Here is a 22783-nt window from a genome sequence, read left to right as displayed (position 1 = left end):
GATAATTAACTAACAAACAACTGAAAGACCAAATGGAACAATCAAATGGTCACTTGACTAACAAACTGATAAACTAAACCAGTCGGGAAAGCAATCACTGATTAAACAAATCATGTATATATCCATCTATGTTAATAACAAGGTGTTTGGTAATGACTACAAATAAATGTACTGTTACCTGAACTTCCGAATAAACATGCGGAAGAATTTTGGAAAACGCTTCCTGTAAACTTGAGAAAACTGGAACACATAGATAAATAATCATATAAATATCATTTTACTTGCTAATAAGCATTTCTGTTTTTCAGATAAAATTTCTCTGCAGGATATGTAGTTTTAAATCGGATAAAAAGCAAGTATTTAGCAAACTATTCAGCGTGTAATCACCAGTGGTATCTATTTTTAATATTGCCAATACACAGCATTACCAGAGTCTACTGCTATTGCAATCAACATCCATGCCTCATAGGAGAAAATATTACCTCAGTGGTGATGCTATTTGACAGTTCTTTGGTCTCAGGATTACTGAGATCGGAGTAGATGTCCTTGAATTCTTGAGCAATACTGAAGCCTAAATTAATCTGTGCAACTTTAGCAGGTGCAGAGACTGTTGTAACTGGAGTTGCAGTTTGGTTCGTAACTGGAGTTGCAGTTTGATTCGTAACTGGAGCTGCAGTTTGGTTTGTAACTGGAGTTGTAGTTTGGTTCAAAACTGAAGTTGCAGTTTGGTTCGTAACTGGAGTTGTAGTTTGATTCGTCACTGGAGTTGCAGTTTGGTTCGTAACTGGAGTTGCAGTTTGATTCGTAACTGGAGTTGCAGTTTGATTCGTAACTGGAGCTGCAGTTTGGTTTGTAACTGGAGTTGTAGTTTGGTTCGTCACTGGAGTTGCAGTTTGGTTCAAAACTGGAGTTGTAGTTTGATTCGTAACTGGAGCTGCAGTTTGGTTTGTAACTGGAGTTGTAGTTTGATTCGTCACTGGAGTTGCAGTTTGGTTCAAAACTGGAGCTTCAGTATGGTTCGTTGCAGATGTTGTTGCAAGTGTTGCTGCTTTGGGTAAAATTAAAATGGGACAAAGTTCAACAAAAGTGTCTCATAATTAATGCTGAAGATTTACCATCATAGTTCAGCATGCGGTTAGTTCGGCTGACAAATGCAGAGTAAGAGATCAATCCAAATATAAAATATAAATATATTTTTAAAATTCTCTCTCTCTTTAGTGAAAAAAAAGTTACTTTATTACTTTGATTTTGGACATTAATGCTAAACTGCTAGATTAAATAAGAGTAAATATACTTGTAATTATGTCCTTTTCTTATAATTCTTTTCCTATTTAGCACCAAAACTTTGGAACAGTCTTCCTCAATGTTAGGCTGCATAGATCAGCCGGAACCGGGTACACTTCCCATAAATCCTGTTAAGGATTTAACTAAATCCAAAGTTAAGGATTCATTAGTTTGAATATACATTGGAACAAACACTAAAATAACATCTTAGTTGAAAATTCACTATACCTACTTTATTTTTGACAAATCATCCGATGTTATATATTTAACATATGAACAGAAATTGGTAAACAAAAGCTTATTTGATGTAGCAGTAGTTTATTTTACAGTAAAAATTATATAATCTATCCAAAACTAGTCAACGAAATCTTCTCTAAACATTCATATTTTGTCTGTAACATATCGTTTTTATGATATATAGGGCATATAAATGTTAATTTGTAGTTTAAAATTGCTTACAGCCTACGAAGACATTTTATTTCAACATAGGCCTATTTCAGTCGATTTTTACTCATTTTATGAGTAAAGTTTATTAAAATTAGAAAGTGTATCTAAAATTTTAAATTAGAATTAATTTTGATTCATTTGACACTATTTACCCATTTTTGATTATTATTTTTTATGTACAATAAAACTAAAAGCTGAAGATTTTTGTGGTGTATCATTCATTAGTGCTTTTTTTTCCACTCCAACGTTCCAATAATTTCTGCCCACTAAAAGCTGCATGGATAAATTTGCGTACCCCACAAATAGGCCCATCTATGTAAACGATTTAGACAAAGTTCCATCAATTCAGACTTTATATCATCGTATTTTAAATATATGTATCTGAAATACTGGCCATCCCTGCCTGCGCGTTTGTCAACCCCTGAGGGTTAAGCCTGGTTTACCCCGGATTTCCACCAACTGCGGAACGGCTGCAGATCGGCTCCGCTGCGTGTCGGCTCCGTGTTCCGCCGTCCTTCAATACCCACTAGGTCCGGATTTGTTGCGGAACGGCTGCGACCATGACTGACAGCTGAAGTCACAAGGACCCACGAGATCTCGCGAATTCACTTATGATCGCGCGATATAAGTGCTGAATTGCTGCGGAGCTCTCCGGCATCCGGCAAAAATAGAAGCTCTGCGTATCTGCGCCGGAGGGCTGCGGATTGCCGGAGTCGGAACGCAGCCGTTCCGCAGTCAGTGAAAATACACACATTGACTTTAATGGAAACCTATTGACTCCACCGCCGTTCCGGAGCGGATCCGCAGCCGTTCCGCAGTTGGTGGAAATTGGGGGTTACCCTCAATTTCCACCAGATGCGGAACGGCTCCGCTGCGTGACAGCTCCGTGTTCCGTCGTCCGTCAATACCACCAGGTCCGGATTTGTTGCGGAACGGCTGCGTCCATGACTGACAGCTGAAGTCACGAGGACCCACGAGATCTCGCAAATTCACGTATGATCGCGCGATATATAGTTTCTATAAACAGAACGTTATGAGGAATGGCATATTATGACGTTTTCAAGGTGTAGTGTAGGGAAATATGATCCGCCATGATCACGGTGTATTTTATTTAGAAAATTAACCGGATCTTTTATTTTGTTTTGGTTTGTTCTGTTTTTTTGCTCGACTTCCTGTCCTGCGCATTCTGCCCTGTAGTGCTGCGTAGCTCTCCGGCATCCGGCAAAAATAGAAGCTCTGCGTATCTGCTCCGGAGGGCTGCGGATCGCCGGAGTCGGAACGCAGCTGTACCGCATTCAGTGGAAATACACTCATTGACTTTAATGGAAACCTATTGACTCCGCCGCCGTGCCGGAGCCGTAATGCAGCCGTAACGCAGCCGGTGGAAATTGGGGGTTAGCCTGGTTTATACTCGACACGTCCGCACGAGCGCGAAGGTGCGCGCGGCAAAAATGACGTCATTGCGGTGTGGGCGGTCGTGCGCGTTGGGTTCGCAAGACCCAATAGGCTTGAGATGAGCAAAATCTGCGCAGAATCGATCAACGGTGATCAGCGCGAGATGCATGCCGGTTAGAAATGTGTCCGATTGCGGTCCGCCTTGCTCTGATGTCATGCTGACGTATGTCAAAAAACTCTCGCGACCGTAAGGCGCACGTGTCGGATTCTGCAGTCGAGCGCAGTTGCTCTCCACCGACTGCGCTGATCAAAAGCATGATGGGAAGCGACTTACTGACGACACAGCTTAATGTTCATTGGTTTAAACAACCGTGATGTATTGTTCTCTTTTTAAATGTTTGATTTTAAAACTCTGATATCATGTTTTTTGTGTATACGTTATGTGTGAATATTCCCAAACTATCTGACAGTGCGATCTCTATGGATTATGCAATGTAATTTTTATTAAAAAAAATAAAAAAAATTAATTAAAAAAACCACATATGTCTGTATTAAAGAAAAAAAAATGATAAACATACTTGGAATGGAATTAAATAAGTAGGCTACTTTGGGTGTCTTGTTCATTATATTTATTTTCATATAAAAGCAACAGAACTTAAATTCCATCCAGTTTATTAGCAACGCTGTGCAAGAGTGTGACTCCCGTGAATCCCGCGATATCCATCTTTGATCTCACAAGTGTCAGATCCACTGCGAGAAGAGAGTAACTGTCCGGCTTGCCTGCGCTTTTTTCACTCCTCCTCTCACTGCAGCCGCCTACTCTCGCATACATTTCAGGCAAGGCTAGGCGCATCTCAAACAAGCCTACTTGTTTATACTTTCGCCTGGCTCCGCAGCGCGAGTCTCCGGAGACTGCGCGCGCACCTCCGCAAATGGACGAGGCGTTTATACTTGACGCGCTCGCCGTTGTACTATTCTTTGAAACGACAGGGGGCGACTCGAGTAATTGTCCTTGAACCATCAGGAATCAGCAGTGAGAAGAAGAAAGCTATACACACGTGACAATGTTTATTTTAGTACACCACCACCAATACCACACAAGAATCGTGTAAAACCCAGTAGGCTAAACCCTGAGATTATTACTCGTGACAATAAAACAAAATATATGGATATGAGAATGTGTATAAAACAACTAAATAAACAATCTCTTACATATTTTCTAATTTCACTAAACATTTTATTAAGTTTCGTGAACATTTTTTAAACATGGACCTTTATGTTCATTAAAAATACTTTTTATGCTATTGTATGCTCATTTTTTAAATGTAAGCAACTCATTTAGACGTGCAAACTGGGTGCCGGTGTGGTGAGAAGTTCGAGCTCGGCCAGATTCGGCTCGAAGTCGTTCATCTTCGGATGCGGCGCTGCGCGCGTTGTTACAAAAAATGTCACGCACACCGCCAGGCGAAATTGGGTCTTGCGAACCCAACGCGCACGACCGCCCCCTCCGCAATGACGTAATTTTTGCCGCGCGCACCTTCGCGCTCGTGCGGACGCGTCGAGTAACGCCGGTTTCACACCGCAAGCGTCAGCGGTATTTTTTTCGGCGTCCATGTTATTCAATGAGTGCATTCACACTGCGCGCAGAGGCGGCGCGGCAGCGCGTAGCAGGAGCAGAGCAGGAGCAGCAGTGCAGCGATCGTTTCGGCGCCTGGTCTATTTTTGCTGCGCCGCTTTAGCTGAATTAAAGTGACAATGCATTGATCATGGCCAAAATACACCGCAGTTTTACCCAAAAAGCGCATTGATGATATCTATTGTGTTTTAAACAGTCAATCAAATTACCAACAGCAATTTAAAAAGAAAACAAATGTCCAAAAACAAACTTATTGCCCGAACAATAAAAACAAAGACGAACCAAAAGTTATATAAATTAAATGATTAATAAAATAAGCTTCTTGACAAGTCTTTTCTCTTAAATGTATTTGAAAACGAAATAAAGCAATGCCAACTTACCCTGATTGTAGAGTAGGCTACTCTGTCTATACACACGCCGCGGTTCAGCCGCGCTTGACAAACGCTGCTAGTGTGAAAGCAAAACGCTCGTGTCCTGCTCCCGCTCACCATATGCACTGCTCCTGCGCTGCTCACGCTCTGCTAATGCGTGCAGTGTGAAACCGGCGTAAACAAGGCATAATTTCGCCTGGCGGTGTGCGCGACATTTTTTGTAACAACGCGCGCGGCGCCGCATCCGAAGATGAACGACTTCGAGCCGAATCTGGCCGAGCTCGAAATCTAAATGAGTTGCTTCCATTTAAAAAATGAGCATACAAATAGCATAAGAAGTATTTTTAATGAACATAAAGGTCCATGTTTAATAAAAACTTAATGAAACTTTTAGAGAAATTAGAAAATATGTAAGAGATCGTTAATTTAGTTATGTTGTATACATTCTCATATCCATATATTTTGTTTTATTGTCACGAGTAATAATCTCAGGGTTTACTGGGTTTTACATGATTCTTTTTGTAGTGTGGTATTGGTGGTGGTGTACTAAAATTTTGTCACGTGTGTATAGCTTTCTTCTTCTCATCGCTGATTCCTACGGTGGCCCAGTAGTGCACAACACAACGAAATTTAAAAAGCAAACATAAGTTCACAACACAACTAAATGAATCCACAACACAACGGAAACAAGCCACAACACAACGGAAAATCTACAACACAACGAAATAAAGCCGCAACACAACGGAAATAAGCCACAACACAACGGAAAATCTACAACACAACGAAATAAAGCCGCAACACAACGGAAATAAGCTACAACACAACGGAAAATCTACAACACAACGAAATAAAGCCGCAGCACAACGGAAAAGCTCCCGACCACTAGAGGGCTCTCGGAGCGCGAAAAAGTTAGTTTTCCTTGCCATTGTTCATTAGAGAGTCAGCAGTCTATAAAAATATATCAACACCCCGATTAGTTTTAACAGTATGTAGCTAACCATTGTATATCGACATTTATTCATTCAAAATCACCTACGTGCATTATAGCTGCATATTTATACTCTAGAATGCTTTGACGCGCTACCACAGCGCATGATCCCTGAGGGAACGTCTGCCAATTCCTCCAAGTTGTTAAAACGTATAATTTGTATTAATTAAAATTACTTTTAACATTCAAAAACAGACATGTTCAAAATCCAAAGCTTGATTGTTTTTGATAGTAGACTGACTTAATACAGGTCACTTTTTTCCAACACCCTTCATGTATTTACAGTAAACAATCTTTTTTTTTCTTTTATCATGTTTCAAAGGTTGTAGTTCCTATTGACTGACTTACAACAGGTGAAATTGTGCCAATAGCTCCCTGTATGCACAGTACAAGATTTGTTTTTTATACAAACATTAGGCCTAAATCAAGTTTTTTTTTTCATGTCACAAAGCTTGTGGTTCCTAGTGACCAGGCTGACTTATTACAGGTGGAATTGTGCCAATACCTCCCTATTTCACCAAATGGTTTTTATTTTTATTTATCAAATTATATTATAATAAATTATACATTTTAACCACTTGGTGGAATTGCCAGACGTTCCCTTATGGATCATGCGCTGTGGTAGCGCGTCCAAGCATTCTCGAGTATAAATACACAACTATAATTCATGTAGGTTATTTTGAAGTAATATTTTATGTCGATATACACTGTTAAAACTAATCGTGGTATTGATATATTAAGACCAGTGGCGTGCACAGACCTCCTCAGGGGCAGGGGCGGAAGGACCAAAAAGGGCACTTTTAAAAAAAAAACATTTATTTTTAAAATAAATCACCTGTATTTAAAGCAGCACCCGTCTGTCTGTTGTGTTGTATATATTTTAATGACTTCCTCACAATTATTTGGAATATCTCACTCGATGGAGAGCAGCAGTCGGTCAGAGAGCCTCTCTCGGAAATGATGATAATATAACTAAATATTATTTACTTTACCAAACAAAACAGAGAATCAAGTCGGTAATTATGAGGAATTCATGTTTAGTTATGTTGATGTTATAAATTGTAGGCCTATGTATTCAATAAAGTGTTAGCTATCATGAAATCAGTAACACTTTACAATAAGGTTTCATTAGTTAAATTTGTTAACATGAACTAATAATGAACTACACTTCTACACAATTTATTAATCTTAATTAATATTAATTTCAGCCTTTACTAAAACATTATTAAAATCAAAAGTTGTATTTGTTAACATTAGTTAATGCACTGACTGTGACATAACATGAACAAACAATTAAAAGTTGTATTATTATTAACTAAGATTAACAAATAGGCCTATACAGTAGCCTAACAAATGTTTAGTTTAGTTTCAGACACAGTTGAGCTAACAAACAACAGCACAGTCTGAGGTGTAGGCTGAAGCTCTTGCTTATAATGCCTACCTTTTTAAAACATCTCATATTTTAATAAAAAATAAAAATAATTATTGTCTTACATCATTATAATGTTGACAAACAAATATAAACAGAATACAAAAACATTAGTATTTCCTGTGCAATACCATTGCACAATCCAAATACAACAAAAGCAGCTTGTTCATTTAACATTCTTTAAATGGTTTCATATAGTTTCAGTGCATTATTTTTTAAATAGTTTCTTTAACTTATTAAGTGCCCCACATATTTTTTTTTAAGTTCCTCATGACAGCTATTCCATAGATTTACACCTTTAACTGAAATACAATGGTATTTTGCATTGGTCCTATGTTCTTTTTGAATTGTACAAGTTCCCTTTATGTTGGCATTCTCTTTCTGTGAACAACCCTTGGATACTTTCTGGCAATTGATGATTTTTTACTTTGTACATGATCTGTAATGTTTTTAGTTGTTTTGCATGATTAGTTAATGTTAGTTAATATGAATAATAAACAAATAAACCTCATTGTAAAGTGTAGGCCTACTATGAAATCAAAGATATAAATTCCTTACAATTTAGAGCTGGACATGGACTTTTCCTTGGTCATGAAATTTCCTTTCACTAGATGTATTTCCCCAAGCTAAGAACACTTGCTATGGCCTGGACAAAAACGAATGACATTGTCAGACTCAGAATGCGGCTGAAATTGAGTAATACTTTTATGATTGTTAAGCATAACTCACATGCTGCCGCAACTTTTACAGTAGCATGGTAGGATAAATGTAACTTTTCCGTATTAGCTTAATATTACCTGCTGCCCGTGCAGTTTGAAGACTCGCGGCGAACTGCTGCGTACATAGCGCTGAAAAAAAGAACTCCGCCTACTGCCACTTCACCTCCGCCAAATGCTTCCGCCAAAAAAATAATATTTAATATTTGTTTGTATTATTATTGTTCGTGGCAATGGTGTATAAGTGTATTGTTATTTATTATAATATTTATTTTAATAATAATAATTATTTACATTTATCAGAGAGGGGCACAATACATTTTGAGACAAAAGGGGCAGGGGCTTGAGCCCCCCCCCCCCCCTGTGCACGCCACTGATTAAGACTGCTGACTCTATAGAACAATGGCAAGGAAAACTAACTTTATCGCGCTCCGAGAGCCCTCTAGTGGTCGGGAGAATTTCCGTTGTGTTGTGGCTTTATTTCGTTGTGTTGTAGATTTTCCGTTGTGTTGTGGCTTATTTCCGTTGTGTTGTGGCTTTATTTCGTTGTGTTGTAGATTTTCCGTTGTGTTGTGGCTTATTTCCGTTGTGTTGTGGCTTTATTTCGTTGTGTTGTAGATTTTCCGTTGTGTTGTGGCTTGTTTCCGTTGTGTTGTGGATTCATTTCGTTGTGTTGTGAAGTGAACTTATGTTTGCTTTTTAAATTTCGTTGTGTTGTGCACTACTGGGCCACCGTAGATTCCTGATGGTTTAGAGGACAATTACTCGAGTCGCCCCCTGTCGTTTCAAAGAATAGTACAACGGCGAGCGCGTCAAGTATAAACGCCTCGTCCGTTTGCGGAGGTGCGCGCGCAGTCTGCGGAGACTCGCGCTGCGGAGCCAGGCGAAAGTATAACCAAGGCTTTAGGGTTTTCTGTACGGTGTCGTGTAAGTTAATAACTAATGATCTTTGCAACGGAACTGAATAATAATAAACTAACTTTAGCTGGACAATAACATTATTCTAGAGCTGCTGTAAAGCCAAAACAATCTCTTTTACTTTAATGTCCTATTATCAGTAAAGCTGCTTTGAAACAATCTATATTGTTAAAAGCGCTATATAAATGAAGGTGACTTGACTTGAATTATGATATACAGCATGTTACTTTCTTTTTCACTAACCTTTCTTGTGGTTATAATGATTTTATTTAACATTTTGGTTTCTGATAAGCCCTGTCTTTTGTAATTCAAGTGCAATGATACAGAATTATTTGGAATGTACAGTAATATCACTACTAGATCCTTACCAATTAGACACAAAACAGCTACAATAATCCTCCACTCCATTGTGATCTTCTTTTAGCAATACGCCTAAAAAATGAAGCATAGAAGTATGAGCCGAAGTTCAAAATCAAGCATTTCTTCATGCAACCTTGAATAGAGAGAAAAAATCCACAGGGCAGGTGATCTTGATATAACAATTTCAAAAAGTATCAAGAGCTGAATAAGCAACAAACAAATGCAGTTATATTTACCAAGTTTTTTTTATATATATATAAAACATAATATATTCTACCCACTCCTTTCAAGGGTGCGTTAAGATTTACATAAGTGCACACTTACATAATAATGTTTGTATTTGAAAAAAAAAAAATTCTACTTACTTTTTAAAGATTGGGTGAAATGGGCAATCCAGGTTATTCCGTATAGCAAGCTTTTCAAGGAAGGTTCCTGTCATCCGTTAAATGGTCACCTCTAACAGAGCACAGCAGACAGGTGAGAGGGCATTTAAAGGGAGACCGTTTTTTCTTCTTCTGAAGAATGGACCAATGAGAGTTCAGTTGGGAGTTGGTTGACAAACTTGATGAACAGCTGTATCAAAATAATAGCTTTGTTTCGTGGTATGTGACGGTACATGATGACACTAGCCTGCCTACATCTTGCATGGTCTGTTTTCGACCAATTATGGCATTATTTAATTACTCTGTGCCATCATCACTTAGTAAAACTGTACATTATTCATGTGGAAATATGTACTTCAACATCCTTGACTGAAGTTAATCTTTCTGAAGTAACATTTTCCCCCATAAAATTCATTCAAAATTCATATCCAATGTGTTCGCAAAAAACACTTCCATATACGATTAATGGAGAAAGTAAAGCCATTTCTTTCTCTTTTAGTGATTTTGAGAAGGTGATACGTGCTCTGTAAAGCTTGATCAGGCATTCACAGTAGTTGCACTGAAGTGTTGGAATAATCTACCGCTTCACAGACTGGGCCCAACTTTAAATATGTTTAAATGACGTTTGAAGGCGCATCTTCTTTTCTAGTCTGAGTTGTTCATTGCTGTATTGTTTGTTTCTTGGTGTTTTTGTCTGTGCCTTTTGCTGTTTTTTATATGGTGAATTTTGTTATTGTACAGCACATTGGTCAATACTCTACATTTACATTTAGTCATTAAGCAGACGCTTTTGTCCAAAGCGACTTACAATTTAGGACTAAATTAAGCAAGTCATCGTGAAGAGGCAAAAACAACGCAAGAAGTGCTCAAAATACGAAGTTCATGCATTGTTCAGAGTAGCATAAGCCTGATAAGGGAGGATTAAAGGAAAAGGAAAGAATTGTTTTTTTTTTTTTTTAATTGTGAGGTTAAGTGCTCACGGAAGAGATGGGTTTTCAGTAGTCTTTTGAATGTTGTCAGGCATTCTGCATTCCAGATGAGGGTGGTGAGAGCATTCCACCAGCATGGAACTGTGTATGAGAATGGAACTGCTCATTGACTGCTCGTAGGCTTCTCGTAGGAGTGAGTGAAAGTAGGAGGAAGCTGAGCCTGCAGCCTGGTCTCATTGTTAATACGTAGTTATTAATACGTAATATTCAAAGATAGAAAACGTACTTTTGGATACATGCTGAAACGTATAATATGGACGTATCTGCAACGTTTACTTTAAACGTAACATTATTATGTTTTTTCAGCTAAAAAACGTAAACTATTTACGAATATTTCATATCATAAAGATATCTGTATAATTTCCCTTTTACCATTTTATAGATTAGAAATGTAAGATCCCTTAACCCTAACGTTACTCCCACACCTAAACATACCCTATATTAAAAGGATAAAACGTAACTGTTAATGGACATATATGTATAGGGAAATGACAGTTTTATTAACAATATAGCATTAAAAGATAGTTTGAGCCACCAATCCTACCCCTACCCCTAAACCTAACAATTTCTTAAAACTACATTAGGCTACAATTAAGTTATAAAGAAAGACAACAGACAGACACGTATAAGTTAATCACAATAATGTATTTATTGAGAAAATGTCAAAACCGGTACCAAAAGTCGTTCACATGACGATGTGTCGCAGTCCTCTCTGGCAGTATATAATAGTTTTGTATGAGGTAACGTTACAGAGCAGAATTTAAGTTATTAATCCATGAAAATGTTAATCCGATTTCGGTTCGCTGTTCTCTCTGTGAAGGCGCGCGCGCTTCTCCATTTCAAATGTAGTAGCCTACACCACCAACTTAAACACGGCATGTCGCAATCTGTGACGAAGCATGCGAGAGCCAATAAGCGTTTGATATCACTGCCGTAAAACATGTCGTAACGCTTCGGGCGCAATTTTTGAATTTGAATTCACCACGAGCGCGGGATTTGACGTTTACGGTCTCTGCTGAGAAATGAAGATGAAGATCACTGGATAAAGGGCTGAATTTGGATCTGTTTCTTGCAAACGTATGGATTCTAAAGATTTGGATTACATCAAGCTAATAAAATTGATGTCTTTTGAGAATTTATGTTGTGTTTTAGTGTATTATGGGTCTATAGGAGAAAACGGCTTTTGTGTCTCACGGTAGATAAATATGGCAAGCCGTTTTAGCTTAAATTGTACCCAGCGTTACTCGTCGTAAATGCATTTTTACTAGTAAGAATTCAATTAGAGAGCTCTACAATTCAATTCTTACTAGTAGCAATTACAATTAGAGAGCTCTCTAATTCAATTATTACTAGTAAGAATTACAATTACAGAGCTCTCTAATTCAATTATTACTAGTAAGAATTACAATTACAGAGCTCTCTAATTCAATTCTTACTAGTAACAATTCCAATTAGAGAGCTCTACAAATGAATTTTTACTAGTCATATGTCTCCATTGAGTTCCATTCATTTTTAATTACAGAGCTCTACAATTGAATTGTTACTAGTAAGAATTACAGTTAGAGAGCTCTACAACTGAATTGTTACTAGTAAGAATTACAATTAGAGAGCTCTACATTTGAATTGTTACTAGTAAGAATTACAATTAGAGAGCTCTCTAATTCAATTATTACTAGTAACAATTACAATTAGAGAGCTCTCTAATTAAATTATTACTAGTAAGAATGCAATTACAAAGCTCTCTAATTGAATTTTTACTAGTAAAAATACGAATTAAAGATATGTATAATTGCAGAGCTCTGTAACTGAATTAAAGAGCTCTGCAATTGCATTCTTACAAGTAACAACTGAATTAGAGAGCTCTCCAATTGGAATTGTTACTAGTAATAATAGGATTAGAGAGCTCTCTATTTAAATTGTTACTAGTAAGAATTGAATTAAAGAGCTCTGCAATTGCATTCTTACTAGTAACAATTCAATTGTAGAGCTCTCTAATTGTAATTCTTACTAGTAACAGTTCAATTGTACAGCTCCATAATTAAAAATGAATGGAAGTCAATGGAGACATTATGACTAGTAAAAAATCATTTGTAGAGCTCTCTAATTTGAATTGTTACTAGTAAGAACTGAATTAGAGAGCTCTGTAATTGTAATTCTTACTAGTAATAATTGAATTAGAGAGCTCTGTAATTGTAATTCTTACTAGTTGAATTAGAGAGCTCTCTAATTGAATTCTTACTAGTAAAAATGCAATTACGACGAGTAACGCTGGGTACAATTTAAGCTAAAACGGCTTGCCATAGTATAACTGAATTGTTACTAGTAAGAATTACAATTAGAGAGCTCTACAATTGAATTGTTACTAGTAAGAATGCAATTGCAGAGCTCTTTAATTCAATTCTTACTAGTAACAATTTAAATAGAGAGCTCTCTAATCCAATTATTACTAGTAACAATTCCAATTGGAGAGCTCTCTAATTCAGTTGTTACTAGTAAGAATGCAATTGCAGAGCTCTTTAATTCAATTACAGAGCTCTGCAATTATACATATCTTTAATTCATATTTTTACTAGTAAAGATTCAATTAGAGAGCTCTCTAATTGTAATTCTTACTCTCCCAACAAGATATGTATGAGACATTCCTGATATGCCTTTGGATGACTCATAAAAGCAACAATGACATTTCTATTATGACAACTCTCTGAAGATTTTCAGCATGGTGATGGATATGACAATGTTTATGTATTTGGTGTTGGTGGAATGTTGCTTCAGAGCAAGTACACAGGTACTTTCTACGACCAATACATATGCCAAAACACTGCTGTGACTATGTAAGACACTGCCGCTGCACAAATAGCACATATCAATTACCCATAGCAGATTTATACAGGTGGAGCTGGGGAAGTTGGAGGGTTTTAGACAAACTCTGAAAGCATGCTGCAAACTGCTAGTGAATATTAACTAGCCATTTAAATGTTGAGCAGCAAGCTCATTGGCTGCAGATGCGACATGAACCAGCTTATGCCAAGTATGTTAATGCTGTAAATATCATCAGCTTGCGTTAAGGACCCATCAACCTGCACCATCTATGTGTGTGCCCATATGGAAAAGGTTTGCTAAAAACACCTGTGATTCTTATAAGGGTGGAATTCCTGCAGTGGTGCAAGCTGCAAGAACTGCCGAATGACTAAAGAAACATTATTAGCAAGATGGTAGAAAACTGCACATTTCTTGTCTATACCACCCACTGCCACTCTTTAATAAGCGCAGTTACAATAGCTTAATATTTGTGGGAGAGCGTTGCTATAGAGAGTGACGATATTGTATTGCAATATGTAGCACTTCAAAGTCAATACCAAATCAAAACTAGTTAGCACATTAGTTGTAATTGAAAATGTTTAATGACAAAATATGGTTATAGTTACACTTAAAATAGTTACAAAATAGATGTATAAGATGATGATAACTTATACCATTAATCCAGCATGTAAAATGATACCTGAGAGAGAGAGAGAGAGAGAGAAGAGGAGGCAAAAGGAGAGAGCCCCAAGAATAAGAAGAGAGCCCCCAAGAAAGGGACCCAGAGAAGAAGAGAGCCAGAGCATCAAAGAGCCAGAGCAACAGTTTCAATCTTCTTTTATCCTTTCTTTGACCATGTGACTAAAACCCAACTGTGAGACATTCAAACTGACCAATCAGATAATTACACTTCAACCACTGTACTAAAGGTGTGACAATTCATCAACCCCCAAAGTACTAACATTTTGCTAGATCACTATCAGAAACCTCTGTGCCTTTAGGAACGCCAAATGGTCATTGTGGTAGGAAAAGAGGGTAGAAAGACAGTCAAACAAATATCTTTGTTCATTTAAAATATCTTGGATTATTATCAATTCTACATTCTTATATGTTCCAACAGAATATTGTAAGGGACATATTTGCTGCAAAAACCACATATATAAATTGCATAATATTAATGTATTTTTAATCATATTATGTCATATATGTGATGTCCTACATACAACTAAAGCCATATAGATTTTCATGATGTAAAAACATAGGAAAATAATGCTAATTTAATATGAATGTCCAGCATGGACGTGTATAAAACACAGTGCACTTTACCAATCAGTATAAGGCACTTCACTCATGCTTGTTCTTATCTTGTCCTAAGTCGAGCCCTATGCATGTAGTCAATCATGGTTATATACTGTATAATCACAGCCTTAGATGAAACACAACATTTAAACTACACACACACATTTTAATTACAAAATTATTTATTAGAGTGTATTCTACAAGATACAGTTGCATATTTCACATATCACTAGTTTTCATTTTAAATCCTGCATCACCCGATTTCATTTTCATTTGTGACAATTTCTCTAAACTTTATCACAGTACTACTATGGTATAACAGTTCTATCCTTAACCTACAAACATAAAACTTTCCTAAATGTCGAAGTGATTCTTATGCTTATCACTGTAAAAAATAATTCAGTGGCTTAGTAAATATCACAGTAATAATTAAAGGTAGGGTATGGGATTTTCAAAACGGCCGGCAGATTATGAAAATGCACAACTCAAATGGTCCTACCAGAGCCCGTCTACGGAGAGCCTTCCCACTCCCTATTAAGTCCTATTGTACTGAATTTTGGTTGTAGTTCCACCAGAGTTCCACTGGGGGCGATCGCCCATGAGTGCAATATGAATGGGAGTCTATGGGGCTAGACGGCTAATTTGTCTCTTTCATCCGATTGCCGTTAAGAAATCTCAGATTTGATTGTAGGTTTTGCAAGTTCAACATGGGTTATAGGTCGAAAGTTGAATGAACGAGTACTTATGTCCTTTCGATTTCTTACAAGTTGAGTTGTTGTTGCCCATAACACGCTAGCATTCTGCTAATGAACGCTGATTGGTCAGTGAAGGACTGATTATGACCAGAGATGCCGCTTGATGGCATTGTGGCATCCGAAGCGGGACCAGAAACAAACAAAACAAAAACTCTTCTAGCACGTGTATTTACCTGTGTCAGCTGTGTTGTTGATGCCTCGAGTGAAAAGAAAGTGCAGAGCGCGAACGCACCAGAGCGAGTGAAGGATTGCCGTAAAGCAGTATCTCTGGTCGTACGATGTGTAATAAGTGCAAATAAGTGACTCTAAAAAATCTAACACCCAGCAATGTGTAATTTCTTTGCATCTCCTTTCAAATACAACATTCAAATTACTAGACAAAAAATTATATCCTGAGAAAAGTGGATTTTGATGTGTATAGCGCCATAGACCTCCATTCATTCTGCACTCGTCCTGTGAGCGCCCTCATATGGAGCCAGAGTGGAACTGCAACCAGTTCAGAAGCCGGAAGTTTACTGAGAGTGAAACTTCTCCCCTTATTAGACATTCTCTGGTCCTACCTTCTTTCTTCCAACGCTGGCCCTGACTCCACCCATTCGAAGAACATAGACGCGCAATCATGCACGAGCGAAAACTCAGATGCGTGAGAGCGAGACATTGAATCTCCTCTTCAGGATTCTCCCATCTGGGTATTTAAATTGTATCATAAGACCATCGGCCGGCTCAACAATTGCTGAAATATGCCTCCGGCGATCATCTATTGCCTTTTTAAAAAGTTAAACCTTTTCAATTTGACCGTTCGCAAAAGCCACGCCCCCTAGTTATTGTTACTACAGACCTGCACGCTCAGAGACCAGGGGCCTGTTTCAGAAAGGAGGTTAAGTGAAAACTCTGAGTATGTTAACCCTGAAATGAGGGAAACTCTGAGTTTTCTGTTTCAGAATGGGAGGTATGTTAAACCTGAGAAAGCAGAGTAAGTCAAGCCCGTTTCTGAAAGAGAGGTAACTTATACTCAGAGTCAGTTACCATGGTAACTTACTCTGTGAACCTAACCTGGTCGGGAGCAGGTTTTCTTCGGTAAACCTAGAGTTTCTTTCAGTCTCCTCCCCTTTTTTAAAGAGGAAGTGGTGTTTAAACACCTCATTCATTCTTTCAGTACATTTTTATTAATAAAATTAATCTTTTATTAATAAATAAAAGATTGCTATTTTTACTGTTTTTTTTTTTTTGTTTGTTTTTTAATTAATAAGACGAAGTCTATATAACTCCTTAACTGGCAACTGAAAATACAGTAGTAGATTAGAGTTACATAATGTAGTTCTAAACAAATTCTACAGAATTAAACTGTGGCATTTACTGAAAATCACTGAACTGTGTTCATCTGTGCAACAGAAGTTGATGGACCGTCCTCCTGCTGTTCTTCCACACTCTGGGGGCGGAGGGAGAGATAAGAATACCTGTTTATACTTAGATTTAAACTTAGATTCTATAGGCTACTCCACATAAAATGTGAAATAATCTGAATGTGTAGATTGTTTGATGTGTAGACACATAATATTAACATTACCTCTGTAGGCCTCTCCTCATCAGAATCTATTGGGACCAACAAAAAACTCAACCCAAAGTAAAATAAATGGAAATATCAAAAATAGCCTATATAAAAAATAACACATATATAAACCTCTTACATTTTATGAAGGCCCTTGGATCTTCAGGAGTGACTGGCTCTGAAGTCCCTCCAGGAATTCCCTCAGCCGTAAATGCTGCTGCACTGCTAGACACTGGATGCTATTTAGTTATTTAATATGTCAAATGTTTGTAAAGTAAGGTAGCCTGCACCCATGATATGCTCATGCCTTACCTGATTGAATTATGTTTTTATATTTAATTTTCAGCTGCTGCCATGTTCTTCTAATACCTGCAGGATTACCCCTACATGAAAATTAAAATTAGGTTGAATAACACACTGTTCTTCCAGTTTCACCTCAGATATTATAACAGTTGGGTAAGTTACTTGTATTACTAACTACAAATGACATCTTCAACAGTGTAATTAGATTAATGTAATAATGACTATCTTTATAAAGTATTGGTCTAATTATTGCTAATTACTAAATCCCATATCAACCTCAACCACTTGAACAATACAAGGAGAGACAAGAAACTGCACTTTTAATGCTTTCAAATAAACAATATACAATTGCATGAATTATTCTTGAATTGACCAAAGTGTGTAGAGGGAGAAGGTTACATTAAAAATATACCTTTTAAAAATGTATGTTAAATATACAGAATTGTTCTATAGTCTAATGCAATTACATCAGATTTAACTTTAAATTACAGAAGAATTAAGAGTAATCCCTTTAATTCAATTACAGTATTTAGATTACTTGGTAATTAATTACACCCATCACTGTATAACAGTAATTAAAATGTAAACTTGCGCATTGACTCGAGCAACTATTTTCTCCCTAGCTAACTCTGTCCTTCGCTGCTGCAGCCGATATTTAAAAAATAATAATAATGTTCGTACTCTCCATATTCTCTGCTGGTGAGAAATATGAAGACCTCTTTGTGCCTGGCGCTGTTGCCATGGTGACTCATAATATCTGCGCTCCATTGATAATGGCTTTTTATAGTTGTGGTGCACGCGCTAAACTCAGAGTAGGTCAACTCAGAGTTGATTGAACTAACTCATTTCAGCTGTTCTGTAACCGAAAACTCAGAGTTTCCCATCTCAGGGTAAGTCAACTCAGAGTTCAAGTTTTAACTCATGGAGTCCAAAGTAGTCCATTGCCGAGTTCACGCGCGTGATCATAGGTAACTAAACCTATGCGCGTGAACTTGGCAATCGACTACTTTGGACTTCAACCGAAAACAGGATGTAAACACAGGTATTTGCACAGGCTTAAATAACATCATTTTGATACATATCTTTCACATCTACTGCAGTCAGACTCACTCGTGTTCACTCAGAAGGAATCACTCACATTTTCTGTGCACTTGTAATGACACATCAAGGATGTTAAGAGGCTAAAAGCAGGTTTAAAACTTGCCCCATTGAAGTCAACAGGATGCAAATTTTAAAAATATAATAACTCGGTGTAGGCAACACCGATTTTTGTCGTTGTTCTCTGTATTGACAGCACTCCAAATGTACAAAAAAATGAGCTCAATGTTAAAATTGACCGGAGTTCTCCTTTAACCAAAGCTAACGACTGTGGTTACATACATATTCCTAAACTCCATTTTAAAGGTTTAAGAGCTATAAGTGAAGCACAACAAAAAATGATGAGGTGTCTAGGCTGTCTAATAGGCAGCAATTAGCCTAATCTACATGCAAACTTGCCTTCGTGGCTCACGGGCTTCCTTCTGCACCGAAGCATTACAGTTATCGATTTTTAACAAAACATGCCTACTCAAATGTATCGAACCTAACTATTTTCACTCGTTATTGTCTAAAAAACATACAGAGTTATCCAAAGATAGGCTTACTTGGCGCCATTAACTTATCCCTTTTTTCTCCCATAAATTAAAACCTTGCTACTTGGGGTATTTTACATGCACAGTAAAATAATAATAAAAACAATAATTTAATGCTGGTATCCAAAACATTAATTCAATTCAAGTATTATATACATTTTAAAACTTCAATGCACACGTATAATAAGCCTAGTAATAAGTAGACATTTAAAATACATCAATAACTCATATCATAGTTTAACACAGATAAAATTAGAGTTAATGCTTGCTTTACGTGTTGCTCGACGAGGATTTCTCAATCGTTGCGACTTAAAGAAGTGAAGAAGAGGTGGAGTTACGAGGATTCTCAGACAGTTGAAGTGTCCAATGGAGTTAAGAGATTTGCTCTCAAGCTATTTTCAACACTTTAGATTGGTTAATAATTTGTAAAAATAACAGAACCACGTGGGGACTGACCAATAGCATCGATTTGTGAAAAAATATAAATTGACAAAATTTGGACATAGCCTACGAGGTTTCCGGCGACGATATATATTTATTTATATGTATATACTTACAGAAACGATTTTTGAACGACACTGGGAGCTGTTCTCAATCCGACACGAACCACACTATGCGTTGATTGCAAGTGACGTCACTTGCAGAGGAAGCGCTGGGGCACGTTCAAGTTCAAGAGAATTTACCGGTACACGGAGGGCCAAGATGGCGCTGGTCTGAGGAGGCTGTTTTGAACTCTTCTGTCAGAAAACTGGAGGTTTTTGACAACACAACCTAATTACTTTGACTTGAAACTGGTGTAATGATGGCTTGAAAGTAAGGTGAAACCATTTTTGGTGCTACGGGGCAGCAGTGTTGAGAAAATATGCTCACCATATAGCCTACATAATTAAAAAAAAAAAAAAAAGAACCAGCAAAAGGGAAAAGTCATAACTGGCGGTAAGCTAGTCTAAAGTTTTGTCAACACAGGAACGCACGCCAGAGGGTGAAAACAATGGAAGACAACTCTAACGTCAGTACCACAGAAGTTTCTATGGAAGACTCAGGTAAAGAAGATGTATCGAATAAACTCGACGTTAACCCAGGTGACATTCTTTCCACCTCACCTCATATCTCTAAGAAACCTGTCACAAAGAAGAAGAAGCGCGAGCACAGTAATGGTAACGGTGACAGCGAAGAGAATGGCCATGCAGACATTTTGGCTGCTATTCAAGATTTAGCAAAAAGTTGTGGTGAACTAGGGAAAAAAATTGACAACTCATTCCATAAAATTTCGGTCATCAAACTGACAACAACTGAAACCTCTAAGCAAATCGAGAAACTCTCATGTACTGTTCAACAACTTGTGGTGGACGTTGAGCAACATAAAGAAATACTGAAAAACACGAAGCAAGAGATTGAAAATCTGAAAAAAGAAAACCGAATCCTGAGAGAAGGAGTCACCGACTGCAAGCGTTATAGCTGGAGATGGGCGCTAAAGCTGCACGGGCTAAAAGAGGAGGCCAACGAGGATGTGAGAAGGGTGGTGATTACTGTAATTGGAAAGGTTGCTCCTGGGCTACAGGAATACCTGGAGGAGGGGATCGACATTGCCCATCGTGTTGGCCCTAAAAAACAGGATGGTTCCCATAGATCTGTCATTATTCTGTTTGCACTCCGCCGCATCCGTGATGCTGTTTGGAAGAGCGCCAAAGGGAGCAGGTTCCTACGTGACAAAAAACTGCGGCTTACTGAGGCTTTGTCTCCAGAGGACAGAATTGCCAGAGAGAAGCTCTGGCCCCTGGTTAAAAAAGCAAGAGAGGAGGGGAAAAAAGCTTCTTTCCTTGGCCCACTCGCTCTAATTGATGGGAAAAAGATCAACTACGCAGACACTGATTAACTACTTTCTGAACTGACATTTGATGGACGGAAATCTGTATGATGACTTCTCATCCCCTGTGATCCCAGAGTGATTCTAACGGTCATACTGTCATCGGAGCTGCAGACCTGTAGAACTAATGATGGGTCTTCCTTCGGTTCAAGAAACATTAACGTCGGTATGTAAAAAAAAAAAAGGATAGAAAATAACATAAGGAAAGGAAATTAGTATTTTGTTTTTGTCCTGAGACGAATTAAAGGTTCTCACCCAAATATGGGCTAGTGGCCAATATGTTTTGTTTTTTTTGTTTTTTTTTTTGTGATTTTTTGGTCCTAATGTTTGGTTCTAAAATTCTCTAATGAACCTTATACAATATGTTCTCCTAAAGGAGTTAGTACATTTAAAAGTAATACCTTAAGTTTATATGTATAATTAAACTAAGTTGATATAAGTAGTATATACATGGCTATGTTAAAGGCAATTTATAATTTTGTTTCTTATTATACCAAATCAAACATATGGTGCCTTAATATAGCCTACATTTACTTAGTCGCTATTTGTTCACCATAATGTTAATGGTTGTGTTTCAATCCTTCTTCTACGGTTACTTAAACACTTCTTACATTTCTTGTTACTTGTTAGTTGAGAGTTTGTTTTAGTTTGTGTCTTTTTTTCTGTTTCTTTTTCTAATTTATTTGATGGATGTTAAGTTAAATTCTCTTACTGTGATGTCATTGAATGTCAGGGGTATACGGGACTCGGTTAAAAGGAAAGCTGTTTTTTTTTTGTAAAAGAAGTGAGGCTGACTTGATTCTACTTCAAGAAACACATTCCAGTGAATCGGATATTACGTTTTGGAAAGGGCAATGGGGAAATGGAATTTGGCACTAATCACTCAGCGGGGGTCTCTCTACATAGATTTAGAGGAGATATTCTAGAGGTGGTATCTTCTGATGATGGCAGATGGTTAACTATTGTTATTAGGCAGGATAATGCAATCCTTATTGTGTGCAATGTTTATGGTCACAACTCACGCTCTCGGAACAAAGGGCTTTTCTCCCACATAGTCTCAAAATTAAATGAACTCTTGCAGAAGTATTCAAATTCCCTTTTAATTTTAGGAGGTGACTTTAATGAATGTGCTGATGATGCAAAAGACAGGTATCCTCCCAAAATTTGCCAACCTTCACAAAGTAATAATCTGATTTTAAATTTTTGTTGTGACTTGTCTCTGACTGATGCATGGCGCTTTTTAAATCCTGATATGTTGAATTTTACTTGGTCTAACAGAAGTTTGTCGTGTAAATCTAGAATTGATCTTTTTTTAATTTCAACAAATGCTCTTCATCTTCTTAAAAACGTGTCTCATTCTTCTGCCCCTTTATCAGATCATAAACAAATTATTCTGAAATTGGGTGATTCACAGGAAACTGCAAACTTAAGAGGTTACTGGAAATTCAATAACTCTCTTCTCCAGGACGTCAACTTCAATGGTAGTATTAAAAAAATTATTGAAGAAATATTTAATGATAATACAAATTGCAAATTCAAGCAAAAATGGGAATACTTTAAATATATGGCTAGATGTGTTGCTATTAAGAGAAGTAAAGAACTTAAATTCCTTAGAAATCAAAAAGAATCAGAATTATTTAATAGAATTAACATCCTTTTAACTA

The 22783-nt window shown here is 37.3% G+C and overlaps 1 protein-coding gene across 4 annotated transcripts in view; it reads right to left on the bottom strand.

Moving 5' to 3' along the window:
- Positions 1-22783, bottom strand: part of LOC307154645 (uncharacterized protein) — a 49188-nt gene that overhangs the window by 5695 nt on the left and 20710 nt on the right. Inside the window, exons 1-4 of one of the 4 annotated variants that reach the window (XM_079864687.1) lie at positions 9910-10008; positions 9553-9677; positions 483-1048; positions 179-240 (exon numbers count right to left, since the gene is read on the bottom strand). In XM_079864687.1, coding sequence (XP_079720813.1) covers positions 179-240; positions 483-1048; positions 9553-9592 — 668 coding nt within the window. In that variant the 5' untranslated portion in view covers positions 9593-9677; positions 9910-10008. Of the gene's footprint in view, positions 1-178; positions 241-482; positions 1049-9552; positions 9678-9909; positions 10009-22783 lie in introns of those variants that run through there. The other 3 variants (XM_079864686.1, XM_079864685.1, XM_079864684.1) reach the window with 3 other exon arrangements.

The sequence above is a fragment of the Squalius cephalus genome (genome assembly GCF_949319135.1).
Source record: "Squalius cephalus genome assembly, chromosome: 2".
In the NCBI taxonomy this organism is placed as follows: Eukaryota; Metazoa; Chordata; class Actinopteri; order Cypriniformes; family Leuciscidae; genus Squalius; species Squalius cephalus.
This window is presented reverse-complemented; position numbering and strand designations above follow the sequence as displayed.